The sequence below is a fragment of the Pseudopodoces humilis genome, chromosome 6 (assembly GCF_049639895.1).
Source record: "Pseudopodoces humilis isolate 2021_Gansu_Grassland_sample_001 chromosome 6, ASM4963989v1, whole genome shotgun sequence".
NCBI classification, from domain to species: domain Eukaryota; kingdom Metazoa; phylum Chordata; class Aves; order Passeriformes; family Paridae; genus Pseudopodoces; species Pseudopodoces humilis.
Window position 1 is genome coordinate 7,873,680 of NC_142205.1, and position 22,996 is coordinate 7,896,675.

General features: G+C 46.9%; 1 protein-coding gene across 5 annotated transcripts in view; it reads left to right on the forward strand.

Moving 5' to 3' along the window:
* The first annotated feature begins 11,692 nt into the window (after positions 1-11,692).
* The window catches only part of FGFR3 (fibroblast growth factor receptor 3), a 53,268-nt gene continuing 41,964 nt past the window's right edge, over positions 11,693-22,996 (forward strand). For 4 of the 5 annotated variants that reach the window (XM_088056125.1, XM_088056126.1, XM_088056127.1 and 1 more), the window contains exon 1: positions 11,693-11,870. In XM_088056125.1, coding sequence (XP_087912251.1) covers positions 11,693-11,870 — 178 coding nt within the window. The remainder of the gene's footprint in view (positions 11,871-22,996) is intronic. The other variant, XM_014263096.2, reaches the window with a different exon arrangement.

Consider the following 22,996-nt stretch of genomic DNA (forward strand, 5'->3'; position numbering starts at 1 on the left):
CTGCGCCTGAGGATCCATCCAGCCCTCTTTCATCCAGATTGAGCATTAGTGATGAATGCAGCTAGTTTCAAACGCCTTTGTCTGCCTGTTGGAAGAATGCAGATTGTGAAATGGGAATTTGCAATGCTAACAAAATCCTGAGGAAGGGCCTCAGAGAAAAATAACTGCAAATAAACATGACCAAACCCTCTCCTGTTTAGAAGATTCACAGGATCCCAAGGAGGTCAGAGCAGGGAGTCAGAAAACAACTCCACTTCCTGAGGCAGATCAGGAGACAAAGGATACCTGATACTGCAGAGGGACTTGCTGGCAGCTTTGCAAGACCCTGAAGAATCACACACCCATGATGGAGTGGTGCACCACAGAGGTTTTGGCCTGCCCTGTTTTCTCCTCACATTTGCCTTTACTCTAGACACAATCCTCGCATTTCTGCTAAACTCTGGTATTCCCTTGCCACGCTGCACTGCCAAGGTATGGCATTGCACTGGTCAGTGGAAATTATCTCTGTGAAGAATATGTAAGCAGAGACCCTCACTCCATCCACCCACCCACTCAGCTTCTCCCCATTTTCTTGCACCTTCTCTCATTTCTGAGAAAGTCACCTCAGCTCAGTTCCTCCATCTGCAAAGTCATCCATCTGGAATTAAAAAGAGTTGCGGTAGGCCATTTCTAGACTCACCTTGAATATGGAGAGGTCAGATGTGAAAACTGACTTTGCACCAATTCTGGCCCAAATTCCCTGGAGCTCACCTCTTGCATTTTCTGCCCCAGTGAAAAGGCCATACTCAGAGCTTTGAGGAAGATAAGGGTTACCTTTCATTGTCTTTGCACAGGACTGCAGTCCTCAGGTCTTCCCTTTAAGGTTTAACATCCTTGGGAAGTAAAAATTACAACACAGACCAAGGAGGGAAACACAGAAAAGAGCAAGCACCAAAGGAAGTACCACCTGGTGTACCAGAGCAAAAATAACACATTTGACTTGAGCAAGGCATGATCTCTTCTGCTTCTTCTGGATCTGCAGAACTCAGAATGAATCCCCCACAGCTCTTTCCCCAGATTCTCTCTCAGAACAGTCCTCAAGACACCCCTGAGCTCCTCACTGCAATGGGACAGGCAGCGTCCTCCAGCACTTTTTTACCACAATTAACTTGTAACTTGAATTTGCCAGTGGTGACCTGTGGCATCAGAGCACAGCCAGGACCCAAGACACAGAAGCTTTGTAGAAATAAAGATTAGTCTGTAGGTGTGAAAACAACACAGCATTTTTATTCCCTTTCACGTGGGTCACTGCAAACACACAGGTGAGGTTGAAGCATTTCAAATGAAGGCGGAGAAAAAGACTGAGTGCAACAGAATAAAAGAAGCCAGTATAAGGACAAGTGATTATTGCATACAATAACCAAAGGAAAAATAACATTTTTCAGTCTTCCTCCCTCCAGTACCTTTGACAAGTAAGAAGCTAAAAGTCCAGATCTTTCTCTCCTTTTTTTTTTTTTTCCCCCAAACAAGCATCACAGTCTCTTGGCAAAATGAATTTCACCCTGAAAATTTCTCTGACACCAGCTAAATTCACAGATCTCTATTTTTACAGCATCATCCACCAAAAAAACCGCAAACACTTGTGATGTTAAAAGAGCTGCAAGAGACTGTTTGATTTGGAGAATTTTCCTTGTTCACTCTCAGGCCTGAGCATATGGTTGGCATTTCAGCATCCTTTTCTAGAGGCTAAACACCCCCAGTTTCCTCAGTTACTCCTCATAAAATTTGTGCCCCAGACCCTTCCCCAGTTCCATTGTCCTTCTCTGGGCACATTCATTCAGCACCTCAATGTCCTTCTTGTTGTGAGGGGCTCAGAACTGGACACAGGACTCAAGGTGTGGCCTCACCAGTGCCCAGCACAGGAGGACAATCCCTGCCCTGGTCCTGCTGGACACGCTCTTGTTGATATGAGCCAGGTTGCCATTGGCCTTCCTGGCCACCTGGGAACAAGCATCCTCAGGAGAAACCACTTTTCCCTAAGGTATATCCTGTGTTTCCACTTGCAGGTAGGTTTTCCTTTGGCTTTCAGCTGGGAGGTGAATTCTGATAAGCAACAATACCTTGTTTAAAATTGTTTTTGTTACCAGTTTGGCATATTACACTAATATTTATTTTTCAAATCATTCCATGAAACCCCTTACTGATACAATTGAAAGGGATATTATCTTAATGGATATTAACTTAATGTTTGGACTTCTTGTGACCAATATTCACCTGGTTTCTTAAATCTGTCCAAGCCTGCTTACAAAAGGAATACTTTTTAAAGCTGAAGTTAGGTAGAAGCAAATACAGCATATTTCACACACAGGAAGAGACCAAGAGAACTCAAAGTTAGCATATGAGTCCACTTCCTGCCATCAAACTCCCAAATGCTCTTTTAATTTCTCTGAACACAATATTCCTCCTACAAAACGATCCATAACCAGCTGTTTATCAGACTTCAGACCTTCCAGTAATGCTTACAATTTCCTGGAAAGTCAACATTTATTTTTCAAGTGGCTGAGTCAGTCCTCAAGTAATTTATTGGCTGAAATAAAAACATGAAGTGAGGCATTTTGAAAGCTAATGTATAACTGGACGATATCCATAGTGCCATAATGTGTTTGAGATACCAGCAGTGATGACCACGATTGTAATCTTTTGTTGTGTTTATGTTTCATTACTGTGTTATGTCATACACTCCCACATAGTAGAAATCAGTGCTTAAATTTTGAATCATCTCACAGCATACTGCAAAAAAACGTATGAAATAAAAGCAGCATACTTCAGTCATCTAGCATGTCTCTCCGTCAACCTTATCTTTCTTATCTTTAAGGAAAACTATAATTGGATAATCTTTACTTAATGTAAACTTCTAAAAGCTGGAAGCCATTTCAAGATTACAGATTAACTGTGGCTACCTGTGAGAACATGCTTCAACGTTTTGATGAATTCAGGGTGGATAAAATCAAGCGTCTCCAGTATTTACAAAACTATTTTGGCAAAGAAGCAACTGAAAATTTTTCACACAGCCTTCAAGAAAAAATGAGAACTTTACTTTTAGTGTCCTTGTCTTTCTTATTACCCCATGAGCCAGTCATATGGCTGGAAGCAAATAGTGGTTTTAATTTTCTTTGCAGACAGAGTGTTCTCTGGCTCCTGGGTTAACTTTAACACTGTCAGCTGCAGAAAGGAATATATTTTCAAAGTTCAGATAATTTGATTTCGGTATCCTTTTTACATGTGCAGATATCCCTTGTTACAAGCTGCGCAGCTGTCTGCAGAGAAATCAGCCTGACAGTGATTATCCCCCTTCCACTCTGTAGTAAGATACAAACTATTACAAATATTTTTATATTTCTATGGTTTGAGGCATCAACAGCCACAGAGAAAATATGCCCTTTTAAACCAAGTTTCTACTTGTGTTCTCAATTGAAAGAGGAGCAAATATATTCCTGGCAATACACAACGCTTTTGTCTTACCATGGCAAATGATGAATTACTACGCCTAAAATTTGGAAAAGGACACAAATTTGCTGTCACAATCAAATGGCTTGTATGAGCCAGAGTGGATATTGCAGCCACCTCCTTGTCATTGCTTTCAAAATGCCCAGCTTTGTGCATTTTTCCTCACAGAAAATAAGGATTTCTCTCCAGCACTAGGCTACAGAGATTCCTAGGATCTACACTGTTTGCTGCTGACCCCCATGAGCCCACCATGAGCAATTAAGAAACAATTTCTGGGTAAACTACATTAAGCTTTTTGGCAATTATTGCTATTATTCTGATTAATTTAAAGATTTTTCTACCCTCATTGCAACAAGTTCAGAAACTGGTGTTTAAGAGGAGTAACTTGATTTTGTCCATTAATAATAGTTCCCAGTTACAGCTGTTGTTACACTCCACATAGAGACATCACTAAATAATTGAAAATATCTCAATAATATTTGCCTTCAGCCTTGGAGAAAATGCCTGTCCCACCTAACTAGAAAGCCCACAGATTCCAGACACAAGAGAGACTAAAGCAGACAGTTCACATAAACATATGGCAAAACCCATCCTACTTAATTACAGAAGAATAAGTAGATAGGAGTTTTTAATCAGTTTCACTGCAGTTTGTAGGTCTTTGGGGTGCACTGACTTCTGAACGGTCTACAAAACTTCACAAAAAAAATAAGCTTATTGTCAATAGGCTTCAATTTAACTATATGAGGGGCTAAAGTTCTGCTGGTAAAAAATGTGGATGTCTGCAAATGGAAAAGATTGAAAACCACTGACTGAAAACCACTGGCTACTCTGGCTGTTTGGGTTTGTTTTTTTTTTTTTTAGGAAGACTGGAGTTGTGCTGTAGAAATGCTTTCAGAAGGATCTACTTACCTTTCCCTAGTACTGAAAACATATTTGAGCTGGGTTTGCAATGAAATTGTGACCTTTGGATTTAATGATGATGCACAAATGGGAAATGGTGCTGAATGAAGGCCACATATCCTGACCTCCAGCAAGGCTCTAGTTTGGAGAAGTGAAGCCTTAAGGGACCATGGGACTCCTGCCTTGGACCTACCTGTGGCACTTCCAGCCAGTGTCCATGGAGTCAGTGGAGTCCTGTCTCTCTCTACATCACAGGGAAGCTTTCAAGCCCCTCCATCATCAGAAAGCAACAATGGAGGCTGATAAAAAGGGGTGAAAAACAACCCCCCTTCATCAGCTGAGCATCCCAGATCCCTCCCCTATCAGCAGAGAGAGACAAGCACCATTAGAAGAAACCTAAGTTCAAAAAGTCAGGTTTTGGAGGCATATTGTTCTTATCAACCATAGCTCAGATCCATCATGTTCCTAATTTAGGTGTTTGCTAACTTCACTTGAAATCATGTGAGTTTTTCAGCCTACATGGGCAGCAAAGTGTCACAGAGAGAGGAGATGCTCAGAGAGGGTGGGGAGTTTCTAGAGTCACACAGTTAATGGCAAATCTGGGGGTAAGCCTTTGGTCTTCTCCTTAAATAAAAACCTTTGACCTGTCGGTGAATCTTTAACAAGGTGCTCAAGATCAGTGGTACCTGGCACCCAGGGCTTCCAAATGCTTATTAATGATTCATCTGATCCATTGACCTAAAGCAAAATCAGCTGTGAAAAGCATGGCAAATCCATGCAGGCCTTGCAGGCCTGGTACACTTGTCCCCCAGCAATTTTCTGGTCATGTTTTAAGTGGGTCAGGGCTTCCTTTCAGATCACACAGAGCCAATGTGTTAAAAGTATATGCAAAATAATTAGGCCAAAGTGCAATAGAGGACGGAGCCATCACCTTGTTCTGGAAAAATGTAACATGAGCAATTTTTTCATATAAAAGGACAATAAGGAAGAGAATTTCTATCACAGAAAAAGCTCCCAGCATTGAGTTCACTTCTCTTCTAAGAAGCCTACAGGATATCTGTCCAATATAGGAAGAAAGTGCTCTCATTTATTAAAAACACCAATTTTCCCATCTCCCCCAGTACCACCTGGACCACCACCTGCCCCTGCCCATGGCAGCATCCCAGCTCCTCCAGAAATACTGTTTGAACATTGGAAACTGCACTACAACTCAAGCAATCAATTCCCTCCCTAGGAAAGAGGCTGCTAGAGCATCACAGTGTTCCTGGAATGTTTGGAAATACTTGTCAAAACACGACTCTGGTTTCATTGTTAGTTCTATTAACATTCAAACATTTCCCTTGTTGATTAAAGGCATTGGCTCCATGAAATGTCTTAAAGTCAATGCCTACCTGTCTCCTATCCAATTTCTTATGCAACTGCTGCTTTCCACACCACAAATGTTTTTCCCTTAATGGTGAATGAAATTATTTATGCCACAATTACTGCGCAGAGGCCTTTTGAGGCTGACGGAGGCCAAATCTCCCTGACCACAGGTTGTATTCTTCATCGTGTTTGATCTGGATGTCCAGCACACTGCACGAGGGGAATCACATTCCTGCAAAAGCACAAGATCCCTGAGGCAGTTATCACTTTATTGTGACAGAGCTGGACATGGTCCCACAAGCTAAGCTGCAGACCAGGAGTTGATATTTGGGAAAGCATTTCGCCTTCCTGGGCCTTGGAATGACTGAGTGTACCACAGGGATAATAACACTTAACTATCCCCTACAGGATTATCTCTGTTTGGAAAGACCCTCAACAGTTTTTCCTCTTCAGAGCTGCTGGACTTGCACACTGAATCTGGAATACATATGTCTGTTTGCATCTTATTTCAAAGGCCAATAAAAGCTGTAGAGTCACCCAATTCTGTAATATGTCCTGTATATTTAAAATGCTGATACATGTCTGATCCACCCACCCTGTCTCTGCAGCAGAATACACCCAGAGCAGAGCTTACACTGTGCCCTTTGGAAAAATAAAACTACCATCAGAATTGCAAGAAGACAGCCTTACAAATCAAGCTCTAGATGTGGCAGGGCTGGTGTCAGACACAGCACTGGCTTGAGGGAGCATACAGTCTGTATTAAAGCAGAATTGAGCATGACTGAATTGTCCTCATATTCAAGCTTCCTCCCAAGTAAGTCAATCTTCCACTGAGGAAGGTCTTGCCTAAAAGTCATAGCAGCAATTAATAATATTGACCACAATTCTGCTGTCCCTAACAGATGAAAGACCTGCACTTGTACTTATTTTAGGAAGTGGCTGCTTGTTCTGAAAGTTCCCATGCCACTCACTGCTCATCCCTTTCCCTGCCTTGGAATGGGGCAGAACAGGGGAAAACCCCTGGAAAAAGGAGAGCCACCAGGCCATACAGTGGCGCCAGGACCTGGGGAAGAGTCCAATGTGTGTGAGCTCTAAAGGGATGCAGAAAAGAGAAGTTTCTGTAACGCCTGCTGCGGGTGAGCAGTCAGGGTGAATGGGCAGCAGCAGGCAGCTGGTGCCCACATCCAGGAGAGAGGACTTCCAGGGCAGCTGTTGGACTCCCAGAAGCTCATCTTGGCAGTGTGTGATTTCTCCTTACAGGCACCAGGCTGCTAAGGGGTTAAACAGGCTGTGGCTGTTTCAAATGCCCCTCAAAGCGAGGTGCCTTGCTACACCCACAAGTGCAGCCCTGCTGCACACACATTTGCCTGAAATATCCTGTGTGCCCATGGCATGAAGAGGTCTGGCAGGCAGCAGTGATCTGTCTTGTCCCCTCTGTTGCCTTGGTTTACTACAAGGACAGGCAACACCCAGCCCACGCAAGTGATCAGTGACACCCCTGAGAGCCACTTGTGACCCTGGAGCAGTGCCCTGGCTGCACACACAGAGCTGCTGTGCTGAGTCAGCATTATTTCAAGGTCTGATTTTAAATCCTTGCTTCTCACACCCTCCACAGGCTTGCTCCAGTTTTTTTTTTTGTGTGTTTTTTGGTTTTTTGTTTGTTTTTGTTTGTTTTGTTGTTGTTTTTGGGTTTTTTCCTCCTCTGTTTCTCCAATTGCCTCCTTTGCTTTCCGGGCTGACAAGTTATTTTACCTCTGCCAGCACCTCCCCACACACAGCTCTTGCAGAAGAGATCCAGCGTGCCTCTCCAGTTCACTTGTTCCTTCTTATTTCACTTCAAATAAAACAACTCACTCCTTGCAGAGCCCTCTATTCCTCATCTGCTCCATGCAGTCCAGTGGGAAACAAATCCAACAGGGTAAGATTGTGTTGCAACCAGCTCACAGAGAGAGAGATCCTTCACAAGGTGCTTGACTGCTCACAGTGTTTACCCTGACAATCATTTGGATCCTTAATCTCAGCAACAATGACTTTTGAGCTTGAAATTCAATAAACCAGCCTGGAACTGCAGTTCTAAGGGCTGGCTAGCTAATAAAAAGCGGTTTAGCCCTTCCAATGCGCCTTATTGATATAAATGGGTAGTGACATGAGCTCTGGAAAATGTATCCCAGTGCTGGCATCTACTGATGCTATTTAACCCTTGAATGCTAAGTGTGAACAGCTTGGGCTTCTACTCATGCACACTGATACTGATCTCTGAACCGATATTTCGATTCAGTTTTATGTGAGCTCGTAGCATTCGGTTGGGCTGAAGGAGCAGCCTGTTACAACATTGTGAGGCCACAACACTCAGTCTGGCTCACAAGTCAGCTAACAAGACCCTGTTTTGATAAGAAATATTTGGCAATATTTATTGTGTGTACCTAACCTGATATGATTCAGCAGCTCATGTGACGGAGTCTGATCAAATTTGCCAGCATATTAAAATCTGAATTAAAGCTTCACCTACTTCATTGCTCTGCTCCTACTCAGTATTGATTCAGGAATCGCTTTCTGCTGGCTAAGGAAGCAGCTCCTGCGAGTATGGGGGCACCAGTCCCCAGTGTAATTTTTGCAAGATCCTTGATGAGCCCAGCACCAGAGCCTGAGCCCTCTGCCTGCCATGGTACATCTGCCAGCTCAGATGTGCAGGGGAGAGCTTTGCACAGCGCACAAGAGGGATTGCAGGGGAAGGGAAGCGATCACACGCTTTCTGACAGTAATGTCACCAAGGGTGACACTGCCATGAACAAAGCCCCTCTCCCTTCATGCCTCTCCAGAGCCTCAGTCCCAAGGGCTTTGGGACAAGCTTCTGACAGCCCGTCCCATCCCCATCTCCTGGACAGAGAGGCAGAAGGGACTGCTTAAAGCATTCACACCTGGAGCCAATTTTGCTCCATTTTTTTTTTTTTACAGCAGCCTTCCTTTAACTTGATTTGAGACTATCAACAGGTTGCACTTGCATAGACAGAGATCAGCAGCCTCCCTCTAAGGTAGAGCTTTGGAGAGGCACAAAGGGAGGGAGGGGGTTTAGCCATGCAAATGCCCCCAGGGCCTGCAAGGCTCCCCAAAAACTGTCCCAGGGCAGCCAGTCTCAGTGGCTGAGCCCCCAGTGGGGTCTGGGCAGATGGAAGTGTGTAACAGTGACAGGCTTGGAGCTACTCACTCAGAAAAGGGCAACCACTCCCCATCCCTGAGCTGCTGAAAGGGGGTTGATTTTCATCACAGACAGCTTTGGATATTAAGGGGATAAACAAATATAAAGTTCTGGGAAGGGAATTCTTATAAAGGGTAAAAGGAGAGCAAACATGTTGGCAGAGAGAATATCCCTGCGTGGAGGGAGGTGCATGCTCCTAGCCTGAGAGAGAAGAAAAACTTTGGTGTAATATATGGCTTATGGCATAACAGTGTTGAAATAAATGCAATGGTGTTGTGTAGGCTTTACTAGCCTATGTACATGGATTCTTTTTTTTTTTTTGTAAGAAAGTGGCTGAGACACAGTCCAGAGTTGCAGTTTTTGCTGCACAGCACTACATCCTGGGCTCTCTTACGGTGGCCACCACAGTGACAAAGCGGCATCAAAAAATCTGTACTTAATCGGGTCTGTGCTCCCCAACCACCACATGAGTGTTCTGCATGGTTAATAAATGGGAAACCTAAAAATATCCCACTTTAGAGAAAACTGCAAACCTGAAAGTCCTTCATACAGGACTATCTCAATACCCATTTGATTTCCTGTTGTAAAGGGCTTCCAAATGTTATAAGCTCTTGTTTTTTTTCCAAATGAAAAACAGTTTAAAACCATTAAAGGGCTGAGCTAACTTGATCCACGGTGCAGACCTCTACATCTCCCAGCAAAACTCTCTGGGTTCAGATCGGCCATTTCTATCCTCCAGGAGCAGCATGAGAGTGTTTGCCCTCACCTGACAGAAAGGAACAATCACTGTGGCACTTTTAAAACTCAGACACAGTGTGAAAAACCACACTGATTTCTCATGGACATTTTTATTTTATCTGAGGGCTTAACTTTGATTCTCCTTTGCTGCTCTCCTCTTGGAAAATTGGGGTAGTAATAGCAACAATACTAACTCTTACTAGCAATAGGAATAATGCTACAACAGCAATCTTACCCTAGTGGCTTTACTTGAGAGCAGAATTTGGCTCTGCTTTCGCAATTTTCTCTTCAAGATAGTGACGCCAACAACTCCTTGTGCAGTGTTATACTTATGCTGCTGTTGTTAATTTTTAGTGATTTTCTGGCACCTCCAGCACAGCAGTTATGAGAGCAAACATCGTGCAGCTTGACGTACTGCCAAGCCTTCTCTGTGACGGTGAAATAAGCACATTTTATTTATATGTCTGCATTTCCCTCCATTGTTTTCATTTAAAACCGACAGTGTCACTGGCGAGGGTCTCCGCTGACACGTAGGATTTCCTCGCCGCGGCCCCGTCTCAATGCTTCCCCACACAATGCCACAGTATTGAGATGTCAGAGTCTCTGTGCCTGATAAAGGTGTCAAGACAGATCGCTGTTGCAGAGACAACAGTGCGAGCTCCGAGCCCTCCACGGCGGCCAGGAGCGATCCCGCTGTTTGCCCTCGCTGCGAGCCAAACCTCCACACCGCCCAGCTTTCCTCCGACCCAAAAAGGCTCCCCATGACTCTTAAGCAGGTTGGTTTCTTGAGCCCCTTCTGCAGAGCATTTTCAGCTCTGATAATATTTGCGTCTATTTTCAGCGAATGAGCTGCTGTGTCAAGTGGGATTAAAGCAGAGCTCTGACTTCTCTGTATGAGGCAGCTCAGCTCGCTGTCAGCAGTAACTGATGCATGTCGCTTCAGCAGCTCTGCCGTGTCGGGGGTCTCTGTGATGACCACAGTACCCCAAACCATAACTGTGATAGTGACTACATCGTCCTAATCGTAACTGTAAATGGGACTAGATCCACTTGGTCAGACTTTTTATTAAAATAGCTAGTCCAGCTGGCAGAGGAGAACATGCAGGGCGGCGTGGAGTCTATGATTAGTCCCATCGATGTACCACAGCGATTATGGGTGTGGGGGAGTGAAGTCAGGGCGCTCGAAGCGGGTGCCTTCACTTCGGGGTACAGAGCGGCAGCCATGCGGGGGGAATGGGTGAATGGACCATTTGCTGCCCAAGTCCCAGGCTGAGCCCAAGTGCTGCACGCACAGAGCTGTCCCCAACCCACGGATCCCGCTTCCCGCCGCTCCTCTCCAGAAAACGCGCTGTTCCAGGGCCAGGACATGGGGACACGGGGGTGACCGCCGCGGCGCACGGTGCCACTCGGGATCCACCACGGGAGCACCGCGCCAACTTTCATCTCACGTCTGTGAGAAGCGGGTGCCGCTCCCCTCGAGGGCTCGGCGGGCTCAGCCCCGCGCGGCTCCGGCAGCCCCCCCGCTCAGCCCCGGGGCCGGGCGCGGAGCGGAGCGGGGCGGGCGCGGCCCCCGCGGCGGCGGGGCGGGGCGGGGCGGGGCGGGCGGTCCGGCCCGGCGGGCGGGGACACCGCGGCCGCCCCGCTCCGCCCCCGCTCCGCGCCGAGCAGACGCAGGAGCGCCGGGGCGGCGGGCGGGGGGCAGCGGCCGCCCCCCCCGGCGCTCCCTCCGTCCCTCCCTCGATGCGCGGTGCGCGGCCGGCCGCGGGGCTTGCGCAGGTAGGCGCCCCGCCGCCGCTCGGCTTCGCGCGGCCCCCTGCACTTTTTTTACTGCTCCCACCACTTTTTTTCCGCCTTTATATTATTATTTTTCCTGTTCCTCCTCCGCGCGGGCACCGGGGGCGGGGGGTTTTCTCATCCGCCTCCCCGCGCTGAGCGCCTCTCTCCCTCTCCCGGCAGCGCGGCGGCGGAGCGGAGCGGTGAGCGGCGGCAGCATGCGGCGGCCGGGGGATGTCTGAGGCGGGCGGTGCGGCGGCGGCCGCGCTGCCCCGGCGCCGCTCCGGAGGCATGCGGGCGGCCTGGGGCTCCGTCTGGTGCCTGTGCCTGGCGGCGGCCGTCGGCGGGATGCCGGCGGCGAAGCGGCAAGGCGGCGGCAAGGCGGCGGCGAGGAGCGGCGGGCAGCCGGCAGGTAAGGGCTGCGCGGCCGCGCACACACGTGCTCTGCCGGGTTCGGCGCTGCCGGTCCCCGTCCCTGGGCGGGCGGAGTGGGGCGGATGGATGGAGACGGCCGGAGGCGGCTGTGGAGCGGGAGTTACGAACGCGGGGCCGGGGCGGTTCCACCTCGCCGCGACTCGGGGTAGTCTCAGAGGCGCCCAGGAGGGACAAAGTGCTTTTAAGAGGATTTCTGTCTGCCAGGAGCCTTCTCCGAGCGAGGCAGTGCATGGGACACCCCGTGGGTAACAGCTGGGAAGATGCTTGCGTGCGTGTGTAGCGGCGCGTTTTCGGCACACTATCGGAAATGCTCTGACTGCGTGTGTTCGGTGGGAAAAGTAAGGAAAGGTCATTTATAGCCGCATCTTGGGAGCAAAAGCGGAGTTGCCACAAGTCCGTGTCGGCACAGGCTGGTTTGCAGCTGAGTAAGTGGCTGTGCTGAGAAGGGAGCTGCGTTTCGGGGGAGCCGGGGACGATCTCCCCTGGAGTGGCAGCACTGCGGTTGCAAGTGAAAAAAAGTTAACACGTCGGACAAAAGCTGGGTTTTGCTTTTTTTTCCTTCTTCTTTCCAAGTAATATACGGCGGGTTTGAAACGTCGTGTCTCTCTGATCCGCCTCAGCTGCTACCTGAGTCCCTGTTTATTTTTCAAAGCTCTTTAATGGAAGGGAGCCCCCTCGCAGCCCCCCGTCCTCCGGTCTGCATGTACCCGGCAGAAAGTTTCCATTGTTCAGGAAAGGGTTTGAAGCCTGTTTGCCAAAAAAGTGACAGGGGAATAAATGGACTTCGTGGAGGCTGGGGGGTGAGGGGCATTACTTTCATACCCCTTTTGGTTAAAGCTATAAATCACACCGGGGGTTGGGTTTGTTTTCAAGAAAGTCCTAATAAAACACCAGATTCTTAGTGTAACTCGTTTGGCTCATTTTTCACAGCCAAAATAATTGATTTATGGGGCAACGTCGCAGGGACTTGGTCAAAGCAGATGAGGTCGGTGTGCGGAAGGCAGCGGGCAGCCTGCGCTGGCCACAGCGGTGCGAGTGACAGAAGCGAAGTGTCCCCAGTTCTCTGTGACTTAGCCTGAAGTGCATGTTAGAGCTGTCACTTCAGGCACAGTCGAGCCCAAGGGGTTGAGGAGCAGCCTCGGTGGCTGCCTCAGGGGTCCCTGGGCTTCCACCCTCACCTTCAGCCCATAGCTGGGGTTGATGATGTGTTGAAGTGGTGTTAAACCCTTCCCGTGCTCGAAGATACTTCTGCAAGTTAAAGCTTTGGGACGCTGTTGGAATTGTAGCAAGTGGCATAGTCGGAGGTCACACGGAGGGAAGCATCCCTCCGGTGATGACTGTGAAGCGAGTGATGGGTTGGGATTTCCAGGGGCTCCTGTGGAAATCCTCGGGACAGGCTGTCTTACCTCTCGGTCAGCTTTCTCCAAAGCAAAGGTGGCACTGTCAACTCCCTGGGAAGTGGGATTCCTCCCGGAGCCAAGAGGGGTCCCGTCAACCCCACCACCTAGCAATGTCTTCAGAAGTTGCCCCATCACTGTGAGCTGTTGAAAGCTCATGTGGACGGGAACTGTGGGGAGAGAGAGCTTTAAAGTGCCATCTCAAGTGGCTGTCCCACCATCTTCCACGTGCGTGGGGAAGGGTGAAGGCAGTGCTGCTTCCCCAGCTCTGTGCCAAAGGCAGCGGCTCTGCGGCCGTGAGGGCACCCGCTGCCTGGCCGACCTGGGGGGGAAAAGGTTGTGCAAAAGAAACTGTAAAGAATATAAACCTTCAGAGCCAAGTAAAAACACATTTTACTTTTTCAGTCTTTTTGAATTGAATGGTAAAAAGCAAATTCTTTCTCCTAGTCAAATGGGCCATGGGGTATTGGCTCATTACTGAGGGTTGTTGTTCGCTGGGCTTTGCATTTACAGTCTAAGGCCTTATTTTCCATAAAGGGGCTTGGAAGGATTTTTCCCCAGTGATCTAATTCTCCACACGGGGCTGTGAAGGCTATAACAGCTACTGCTTTGTGCCTATACTCAGCTACATAAAACACACATTGAAGGGAGGCATTCTCGAGGTATGTGTATGTTTGCTAATATGAATACTGGCTATTAGCAGAGGTGGAGGGGGTGCAGGTTTTAACATCTCCGCAGGGAGGTGTTCGGCTGTTGGCAGGAAGGAGGCAGATGGCGGGGCTGTTGCTGAATAGAAGCTAAACTAAAAACACCAGGGGCCTCATCTGGGCTGAGTTTCTCTTCTCTCCCGTTCTCGGGGCTGCTGCAGGAAGAACAATGTCAAATTTCCCCCCTCCCTCTTTTTTTTTTTTTTTTTTTTTTTTATGAATGAAAGTAAGAGAGGCGAGGCAGGATTGAATGTGTATGTCATTCAGGGGCTATGACAGAGATGATTAGGGAGGTCAGTGAACTCCTTTGCAGCCTTGAGCATGCGGTCACTCTATTCAGCAGCCACAGAATAGACATCAATATAAAAAAGCCCGTCCAATTTGCATTAGTATTCAGATAAAGATATTACTTCGTACGATTTGTGAATGTCAAGTAATGCTGGCTGTTTTCTTAGAGAGCAGCCCGACAGAAACAGCAGCATTTAACTTTTAAGAAATTCTGATAACCATCCTGTCTCCTGTAGCTGGCTTGTGTGTGTGTCTGCACACACTGTATGTGAAAAAGGCAATTTCTGTGCTCTTTAGGATTTGTGTTGCACTAGCTAGCTGCCGAGGCTGAGTGCATTGAAAGAGTTGTATAGAGAGCTGCTAATGTTTGATCAGGTTTGTGTGGGAAGGGGAGGGGAGAGCTCTCCCAATCTGTCAGGAGCAAGAACCGAAGTTTCCTTGTGCAAGGAGTGGAATTGTCACCCAGCGTTAATACTGCCCAGGCAGGTTTTTTTGCCAGAAGAGCAGAACAAGGACCATTTTGGGGTTTTGCTTAAGTTTAATGGGAGAGCACGTACCAATTCCTGTGACTTTTTTGTGTGGAAAGAAGTGGTGATGTTCCGGCTGCGGTGTTTTTCATGCAGCTGGTGACAACTGGGCTCTTGTAGCCTTCCAGCATGAGCTCAGTGAGGGGTCCAAGGTGTAGGGTACGCCTAGGATCTGTGTCACTTTGCTTTGTGTATCTGAGTGTTTCAAAGTTCATCCTGAAGTTCTAGGGGTATTGAAGTGAGTGCCAAGTGGCAGTGGTTGTTCCTGGAGCTGGCCTTGGGGTTTATGCATACAAACCCTCTGCACGGAGCCTCTCATATATTGATGGTGCTGCTTACTTTGTGCCCTACACCAGAAATGTTTTAGATTGAGTGGGCAGCTGTGAGTGATAGTTTTGAGATTAAATGTTGATCCATTTATTTTCATGAGCCACAGCAGCTAAAGAGCTAATTAAGTCTTTAATATTGAGACTATCATATTTTACTATCGGCAATAAAATAAGAGGATACAAGTAAATTATTATGAAATATCGCTTCTTTTTTTAAAAAAATCAATTTCTTACCTAGCAAACAGTGAACTAGAAAGTCTGTTCCAGTGCAGAAATGGACTCAATGTATTCAGTAGTGGCTGTATAACATGGTGTCTTCTACACATACCGACAAGGGTCATTCCAATTAAATCTGAGGATTTTTTTCTTTTAAGTAAGACTTTATTAGCAACTGCTGAGTGGGAAACGTGATGAAAGTAGATCTGAAAATTGTGTAGCAAAGTGTTGATCTGCTAATTAAATCATGCAGTTAAAGTAAGCTGCTCTGACTGGCATGTTAACTTTTACAACTCCCTCCAGAAAAATCCTCAGTGCTGTTTGGGAGGGTGAACCTGTCCTGAAGCCTGACTGAACATGGGTTTTGAAATTAGGTGAATGCCAAAGAACTCTTCCTTACAGCATTCCCACTGTATGCAGACCATTTCCATACAGAGGGATGCAGTCTGCTGGTTGCACAAAGCTGAAATTTTTCATAAAGCTGGAGGAGGGTTCCCCCCCTTCTATAAGGCTGAGAAACAAATTTTTTCCTTTTAAAATATGGTCAATAGCAGTGAACTTTGATAGCCACTTAAATGCTTAGAAAGCTATCCTTTCTGAATACTTACTGTGTCCATCTGCTATTCACTGAGGGATCCCAAAGGACAGGGAATCAGCCTAGTTTCTGAGCAGTTAATAAAATTTGCAGTTTATAAAAGTATTGGATCAAGGTGTTTCTGACAGTGATCTCTTGTTGGCATGCAGAGCTGTGACTGAAGGCGTTTGCTGCACCTTAATTTTAGCTAAGGTTAGGGCATGGCCTGCTGGTGGCTTTTTCTGGCTGGTCATTGAAGTGTGTAGGATTCAGTGCAGGAGCCTGAGCATGTGCCATTAGGTTTAATGGAGAAGTGGCTGTGTTATCATCATGGTTTTAGCTTTTGGCAATTTTTACTATATATAAGGTAGACTCGTCAGGCTTAGAACAAATTCAGATATTTATACTGAAAATACAGTCAAAATTCCCTCCCTAGTTTTTCCCAGTTCAGCTGAACATGATACACAGATAAACAATAAATCTGGCTATTTTTCTTCTGTTTCGCTGTTTGAATAGATTTGTCTTATCCCTCATGGGCTGCATGCTCGTAACCTTTCATGTGTCCTGGAAGTTTGTCTGACTCTGCATACCTGTTTCTTCCTTTTTTTCTGAGCCTTAGGAAACACTCCAACCTTGAAATTGCCTGCTGACTCCAAGCCACTCTACAGAGTGGTTTGATGTAGCTGTTTCAGTGTTTGCCGTTTCATCTCTTTTAATAGCGATTAGTGATAAACTTGATTCTACATGTACCAGACTGTATGCCAGAGAGGATAGTGGCTGGTAAAAATTTGCTTTACACTGGGGTTTTTTTTCAGCAAATGGAACTCTGGTGTAGCATAATCATTCATTTTATGTGGCAGCAGTCAGCCCAGACTGTAGGAGGAGTAAATCTGAAAGAACCTCTCTGCAAATGCTGGGTTAAAACCGTGTCTGAAGATGCGTACAAAGCCAAAAACACCTTAAAATACCTTGTAATGCCCTGAATTTTTTTTTTCTTTTGCCTCCTACACAGCTTATCAGTTCAATGCTTTCCCTTGGCTGTTTATCTGGTGATCTTGTTTAAAAATCCAACTTTTTCTCTGAAGTCAGGCTGACTCCCCTAGTGTCCCCTTTCTCATATGTTCAGAGCTCAGGTTGCCAGGTGCCACAGATGTGATTTAAAACTCTGTATGTGTGAAGAAGAGCTTTTATTCCTGCAGTGAGTGCTGTATTCCTGGTGTGCTTACCCCTAAAGTATCTGCTCCTTGGTTTGAATGACCAGGAAGTTTCTGCAGTATCAAAAGCAAACAAGAACAGTGAGATACAGGCTGAGTAAAACCTCTAGTAAACTTACTAGTTAAAATGTGAAAGGTAATCAGATGTAAACCTGCCCTATTATTCTGATAGGCTATCAGGGCTTTTGCCTTCAGGTGAATAGGAATTAGCCAGGAGATAGTTAAATCAATTTTATCTTTTTTGTGCAGTGACGCTCAGGTTACTCAATGTAGCAAAGCTATTTTTGAAGAATAGCAGCACAGTCAAGTAAGAAAACATTTCTCCAGTAACTGCTTCAGTTTCAGATGCATTCATCTCATAAAGGGGTGGTATTTATTGCAGAGGTGGAGGTAGGTCTGGTGTGCTGGCCTTGCTTTCTCAAATCCAGAGAGCAAGGCAAGATAACAAGTTGGTTAAATAAAAGGGTTATATTAAAACTTGGAAGTAGATCTCTTTATCACGCAGAATTGTATGCAAAACAATTGCCGTGTGCTTACACGTTTAGCATCTGTGAGATTTTGGGACTGTGCCATTTCTGCAGGTTGTGAGGGGTTAAAAGAATTAATAACCCAAGTGAGAAGGGTTCCAAGTTTTCGGGTGAGGAAAGGACGCGGCCCAGGATCGCTCTCTGGGAGCAGGCACTGCTCCACCGGCTGCTGCGTGTGCCAAAGGCTCTTCCCTGGGAACATCACAGCCCCAGGACCCCGGCACTGTGTTTGCACCAGTACAGCCAGGGGTGTCCTCTGACCTACTGAACTACCTGCAAATGTCATGCTGACACATGGCAGCATGTTGGTTTGGATTTTTTCCCCTCATTTCTTTTTCACCCAAGGAGCCAAGCCATCAGTTAAATTCCTTGAGTATGAGGCTTTTAGGGAAAGACAGTAACAGGCAATGATAGTGCGCCATGGCATACCAGAGACCTCCAGAGGTGGCTTCCCAGCTGTTGCTTATTCATAACCAATGGAAGTGTTTCTGAGTTTATTTTCATTTAAAACTTTTGCCCTGGAAAGTGAAGTGTTTTATAGTGTCTTGATTTCACTGAGCTACCTTGTGCTGTTCACAACAAATCTCACTAAATTATTTCAGCTGACATAGTTAAATCAGTAAAGCTTTGGAGACCAATGCTGGGTTATGAGGATTAAACTAGCATCCAGAAGCAATAGATTTTAAACATTTTGGGGTTGACCTGGCTCGAGGTGGGTGTAGGGGAGACAGCAAAGTAGCTGGGTATTGATTAGGGGCCAAACTTTGTGGTGGTGGTGATGTGGTGCGTGGGTGGGTTCTCACTGATGGGTGAACCAAGAGGGAGGAGTGATGTAAAGTAATGAGCAAGAACGGGAGGGCTTCACTGTCAGAGAGCTCCAAGGAGGGTGCTGAGGGTGAGAGCATCTCTGATATCTCTGATGCTCCTCTCACGAGAGGCAGGTGGCACCTGGCTCTGTGAAAACGGGATGCAGGCGTGGTCCCTGTAGCAGGACCCTGTCCCAAGAGCCATCTCGTCCCCAGTGTTGCTGGTGGCCCCTCTGCAGAGGGGATTTACTGGGGGTTTCATTGAGGTGTGTGGCAGAGGAGGTCATGTGAAGCCCTGGAGGTGTTTCTGTTCCACGGGGCACCGCAGGGTAACTGGCATCACCCTGAGCTGACAGCTCATCCCCTCTTGCTCACTCCCCCTGGGGAAGGTAAAATACACATCTGTGAAGGCTTTTCTTTGGAGGAAAAAGGAGCTACGGGAGATGTCTCTGGATCCAAATGATGAGGCCAGCCTTTCTCAACCTTCCGCTTTCCATGACAGAAAACTGAAAAGATCCCAAGAATTACATTTTTAATTTTATTTTGATGCTTGACAGAGCCTGTAAAGATCTTTCATAGCAAATTTGGCTCCCAGTTCGGAGGGTCATTGCTTTCTTTAGGGGTTTTGCCATTCTCTGCTTCTTGTAGTCCTGTAAAAATAATAATGAGGTCCTGATCTTGTGCCTATTGAATCCTAGGAAAAAAAGCCCCCATTGATTTCCAAGAGAGCAGGCTGAAGCCCTTCACAGATCGTGGTGGGAGCAGCTATTTAGCATAAGCAGGGATTGTTTGGGAAGTTTTCTAATGACCCAAACATTTTAACAAGCAGAGGAAACTCCTGCGAGTAAAAGGGCTCCCAGTTTGGGGGTGGAGATCCCTGGAAGTGGCTTTCAGTGACCTCCCATTCCTCTCTAACCAGCTGCAACACAGACCTTCACTTCCCATCTTGCTTTTTGTAACTCTGGCTTCGATGGGAGCCCGCGGCAGCATCACAGCCCAAACGCAAGCACCAGGGGCAGCGGCGACAGCCAGCACCCGGCTCCCCTGTGCCTCTCTCGTGAGCCCTGTGTGGAGCTGGGCTGCCCTGCTGGCCACTGTGCCCTCCTGCCCCATCCTCGCTGTCATTTCATCGGTGTCACCAGCATCAGCCCCAGCACCGTGAGCTGCGAGCAGCACAGCAGCCAGGAAAGTGTTAATAATCCCCCATGGGGTCTGAGCTCTGGGACCCTGCACCATACAGGAGCCTGTGGAGGAGCTTTCCTGGCACTTCTGGGCAGACAGAGCACAAGAAAAAGTTTTCCCATAGGATTGTTCTTTTTTTTTTTTTTTTTTCTTTTTAATAACACAGCTTTCACGGGCGAGACTCAAGTACAAGCGATTCCCTCCCAGCAAAATACTTCATCAGCTTGTGTGGAGACTGTAGGGCCTGAATGAACTGGTGATTTCATTTTTGTTTAAAACTTCTTTAACTTCTCTGTGTAGATTTCTCCAGGAGAGCATTTTGTTTCTAGCCAGTAGCAGGATCTGTGTAAGATGAGCCAAGATGTGCCTTGGGAGATGAGAGAAGGTTAAGGAGTTCTGAGTGTGCCCTGACAATTAGCACGTTCAAGTGAAGATAAATCCTCAATGAGCCTGTCTTTAATTAAAAGAATGATTGGAATTAGGCATAGTACCATCTCTCCTGATCAGTATCATGAGTATCTCTACGAATAAAGCATTTCTGAGGAGGGAGAAAAACACCAGATTTTAATCTTCCTTTGGTAGCCGATATGTCTGCCTTTTGGAAGGGCATATTTTTCCCTGTCTTGGAGTACCCAGGCTTGTTGACAGTAAACAACTGTCACTTGGCAGTTTATGAAAGAAGAATGTTTAAGAAAACATGTCCAGTTTAAATGGTTATGTTAATAGGCTAGGGATTCATGCAGAAGTGGGGGGATCTGGTAAATGGAGGTGCATAAATTAGCTGGTATTTAGAGCCATAGGATCATGGAGTGGTTTGGGTTGGACAAGACCTTAAATATCACCTTGTTCCAACCTCCAGTATTCACTGTGTAAGAAAAGAGCTGAATGCAGTTGGGGGAGAAAAATTAAAAACACTTCTCATTTTTACAGTCTGTGTTCTGCATGAATTCACAGCTTTCTGTGAAAGCATAATTTTTTTTCCAAGGAAAACTCCGAAAGCCTCTTTCTTCCAGCATGTGGTGGGTTGGGCCCTGGGAGGCCCCTGGGTGGGACGAGCTGCAGTGCTGGGAGCTCGGTGCTCCCACTGTGTGGCCCGAATGCTGTTCAAGCTCCACAGGCAGCATTTGGACCTTGCAGCTGCCCTGCCGTGTCCTCAGCCTTTGCCTCGCAGTGCTGATCGCAAGAGGAGGCTGCAAGAGAACTTTGCCTCCTGATTTCTGAATTGATAAATTACAGAAAGGAAGGGGTGAGGGAAAGTAAGAAACAGCAGATGGTGTCCTCTCTGCATCCCTGCCCAGAGTTGCTACAAATCCATCACCCACCTTCTTTCCAGTTAAACTCTGGTGGATGTAGTGAGAGATGAGCGAGCGCAAAGCATTTGTTCCAGCTCAGCCCAAAGTCATCAGTGTCAAAACATAATGAGTGGGGGCCTGGTGTCAGGCACTTGAAATCTGTAATCAAGCATAAAAAATATGTTTCAGGCTTTCCAGGCTCCTGGTTCACCCAGCTTGGGAAGAAGGGTGTAAGTGGCTAATGGGGGATACTAACATTAGCCATGAAGATACTGGGTAAAACCCTGGTCCTGCTCTCCAGCTGCTATCCTGGGATACAATACAAATACAGTAAATACTGTGGAGTTTAAATACAGACTACTGTCTTACAGATACCCCAGGCTGAAAGAGAATTTCTGAGAGAGGGGCATCTTGACAGCAGCACCTTCTCTTGCCCTTGTTCCAGTTAAGGCAGAGAGCTGGAGGAGCAAATGGGAATCCCCAGAGTTTTGACAAATGCGTCACACTCAATTTTCTTTTGCCCAGTGTTTCAGTTAGTATTGCCTTTATTTGAACTAGGAGGCAAAGGAAACCCAAACACAAAGCCTCCTTCTACAGAAATGCTTTGCGATCTGCCCAGTCAAAAAGGAACATAACTCCTGGAAAGTGTTAATGGAGTTGGGCTGGGGCTCCAACCTGTGAATTATTTAGTGAAGGAATGAGATTTCTGCCTCATTTTTAACTGCAGGCATGCTGGCATCTTGGATTTGAGGAGGCAGTGGGCTTCAGCATTGTAAAAGTCTCCATGAAGGGGAGGGAAGCGCAGAGGGAACAGAAGGGGTTCTCCTTTCCCCTGTCCCCCTCAATACAGGGACAAAAAGGGGCAGGTTTGTGCCCACCACTGTGTCTTGGTGGTGGGTCACTGCCTGATCCTGGGTCTGGTGACCCCACACAATGCAAATCCTTCCTGTAAGGAGCCATCTGCCTGCTCTGAACAAGATAGTCTTGTGGGTGGAATGTGTTAGGTCTTGCAAAAAAGGGCCTGAAACATCCTCAGGTGCTTTCAAAATACATGTAAATGTTTGAAGTAGAGGTTTTTCTCCCCCTCTGTCCCCTCCTCCCAGTGCATAGCAATGAAGTGCAGACAAGAGGTGCCGTCTTTGCAGGAGTAACTTAACCCAGTGCTTGAGGCCAGCTGTTCTGGGCACTAGAAGGAGAAGTTGGAGGGGTGACATAGGATGCTCAGGGCAGGCAGGAAGAAAAGATTACCCTGGATTAACCACCCACCCATGGAAAGGGAGTGGAGGGGGCAGAATGCTGTGTGCAGCTCTTGTTCTCTTTATGGGTTATACATCAAGGGAGGTTATCTGTGAGTAGCACAAGGTGGTGGTTCATCCCATAAAGGGAGCATGGCAGGAGCTTAGCTTTGGTGCCTGACTTTGAGACATATCCAGCCCCTTGGTGGCTGCTGGGCTCAGTTTTTATCATCTGTATCTTCCACCTGGCAGAGAGAAGTGTCTGTTCTCTTTCTCCCTTGGCTTGCCTGCTTGCACTGACCACCTTTGGCATCACAACAGCATCCATCTAATGCTTAGAGGCTCATTTGCACAGAGAAGAGTATATAGTGTTTCTGGTGGGGAAAGGAAAAGCTGGAAAAAATCAGAGTCAGAAGGATGGGGGAGTGTATCCCAAAGTGCCTTTGGAAGGTCCCTGGTTCATGCAGGTGGGACCAGCCACATGCTAGTGTAGGAAGGTGGAAATGGCCTTCTGCAGAGGGTCTGCATTATCCTTACAGAAGTGCTAAAATATCCTTGCATAGAGGTATCTCCCCTGCTTCTGGAATTTCTGGATCCTAACATAGTGCAGGTTGTGGATGATTATTTGGGAGCACTAAAACTGCTTGAAGGCAGTGCCATGAGACACGCATGACTTCCTTGAACTCTCTCTTAATTTGTAAAGTGGAGTCCAAACCCTGCTGTAATAGATACGGTTACAGGAGACCATTAAAAGGTCCCTCCTGGTGAACCTGATGCCCTGGTGCTGCTGCTGGAAATGATAAACCTCT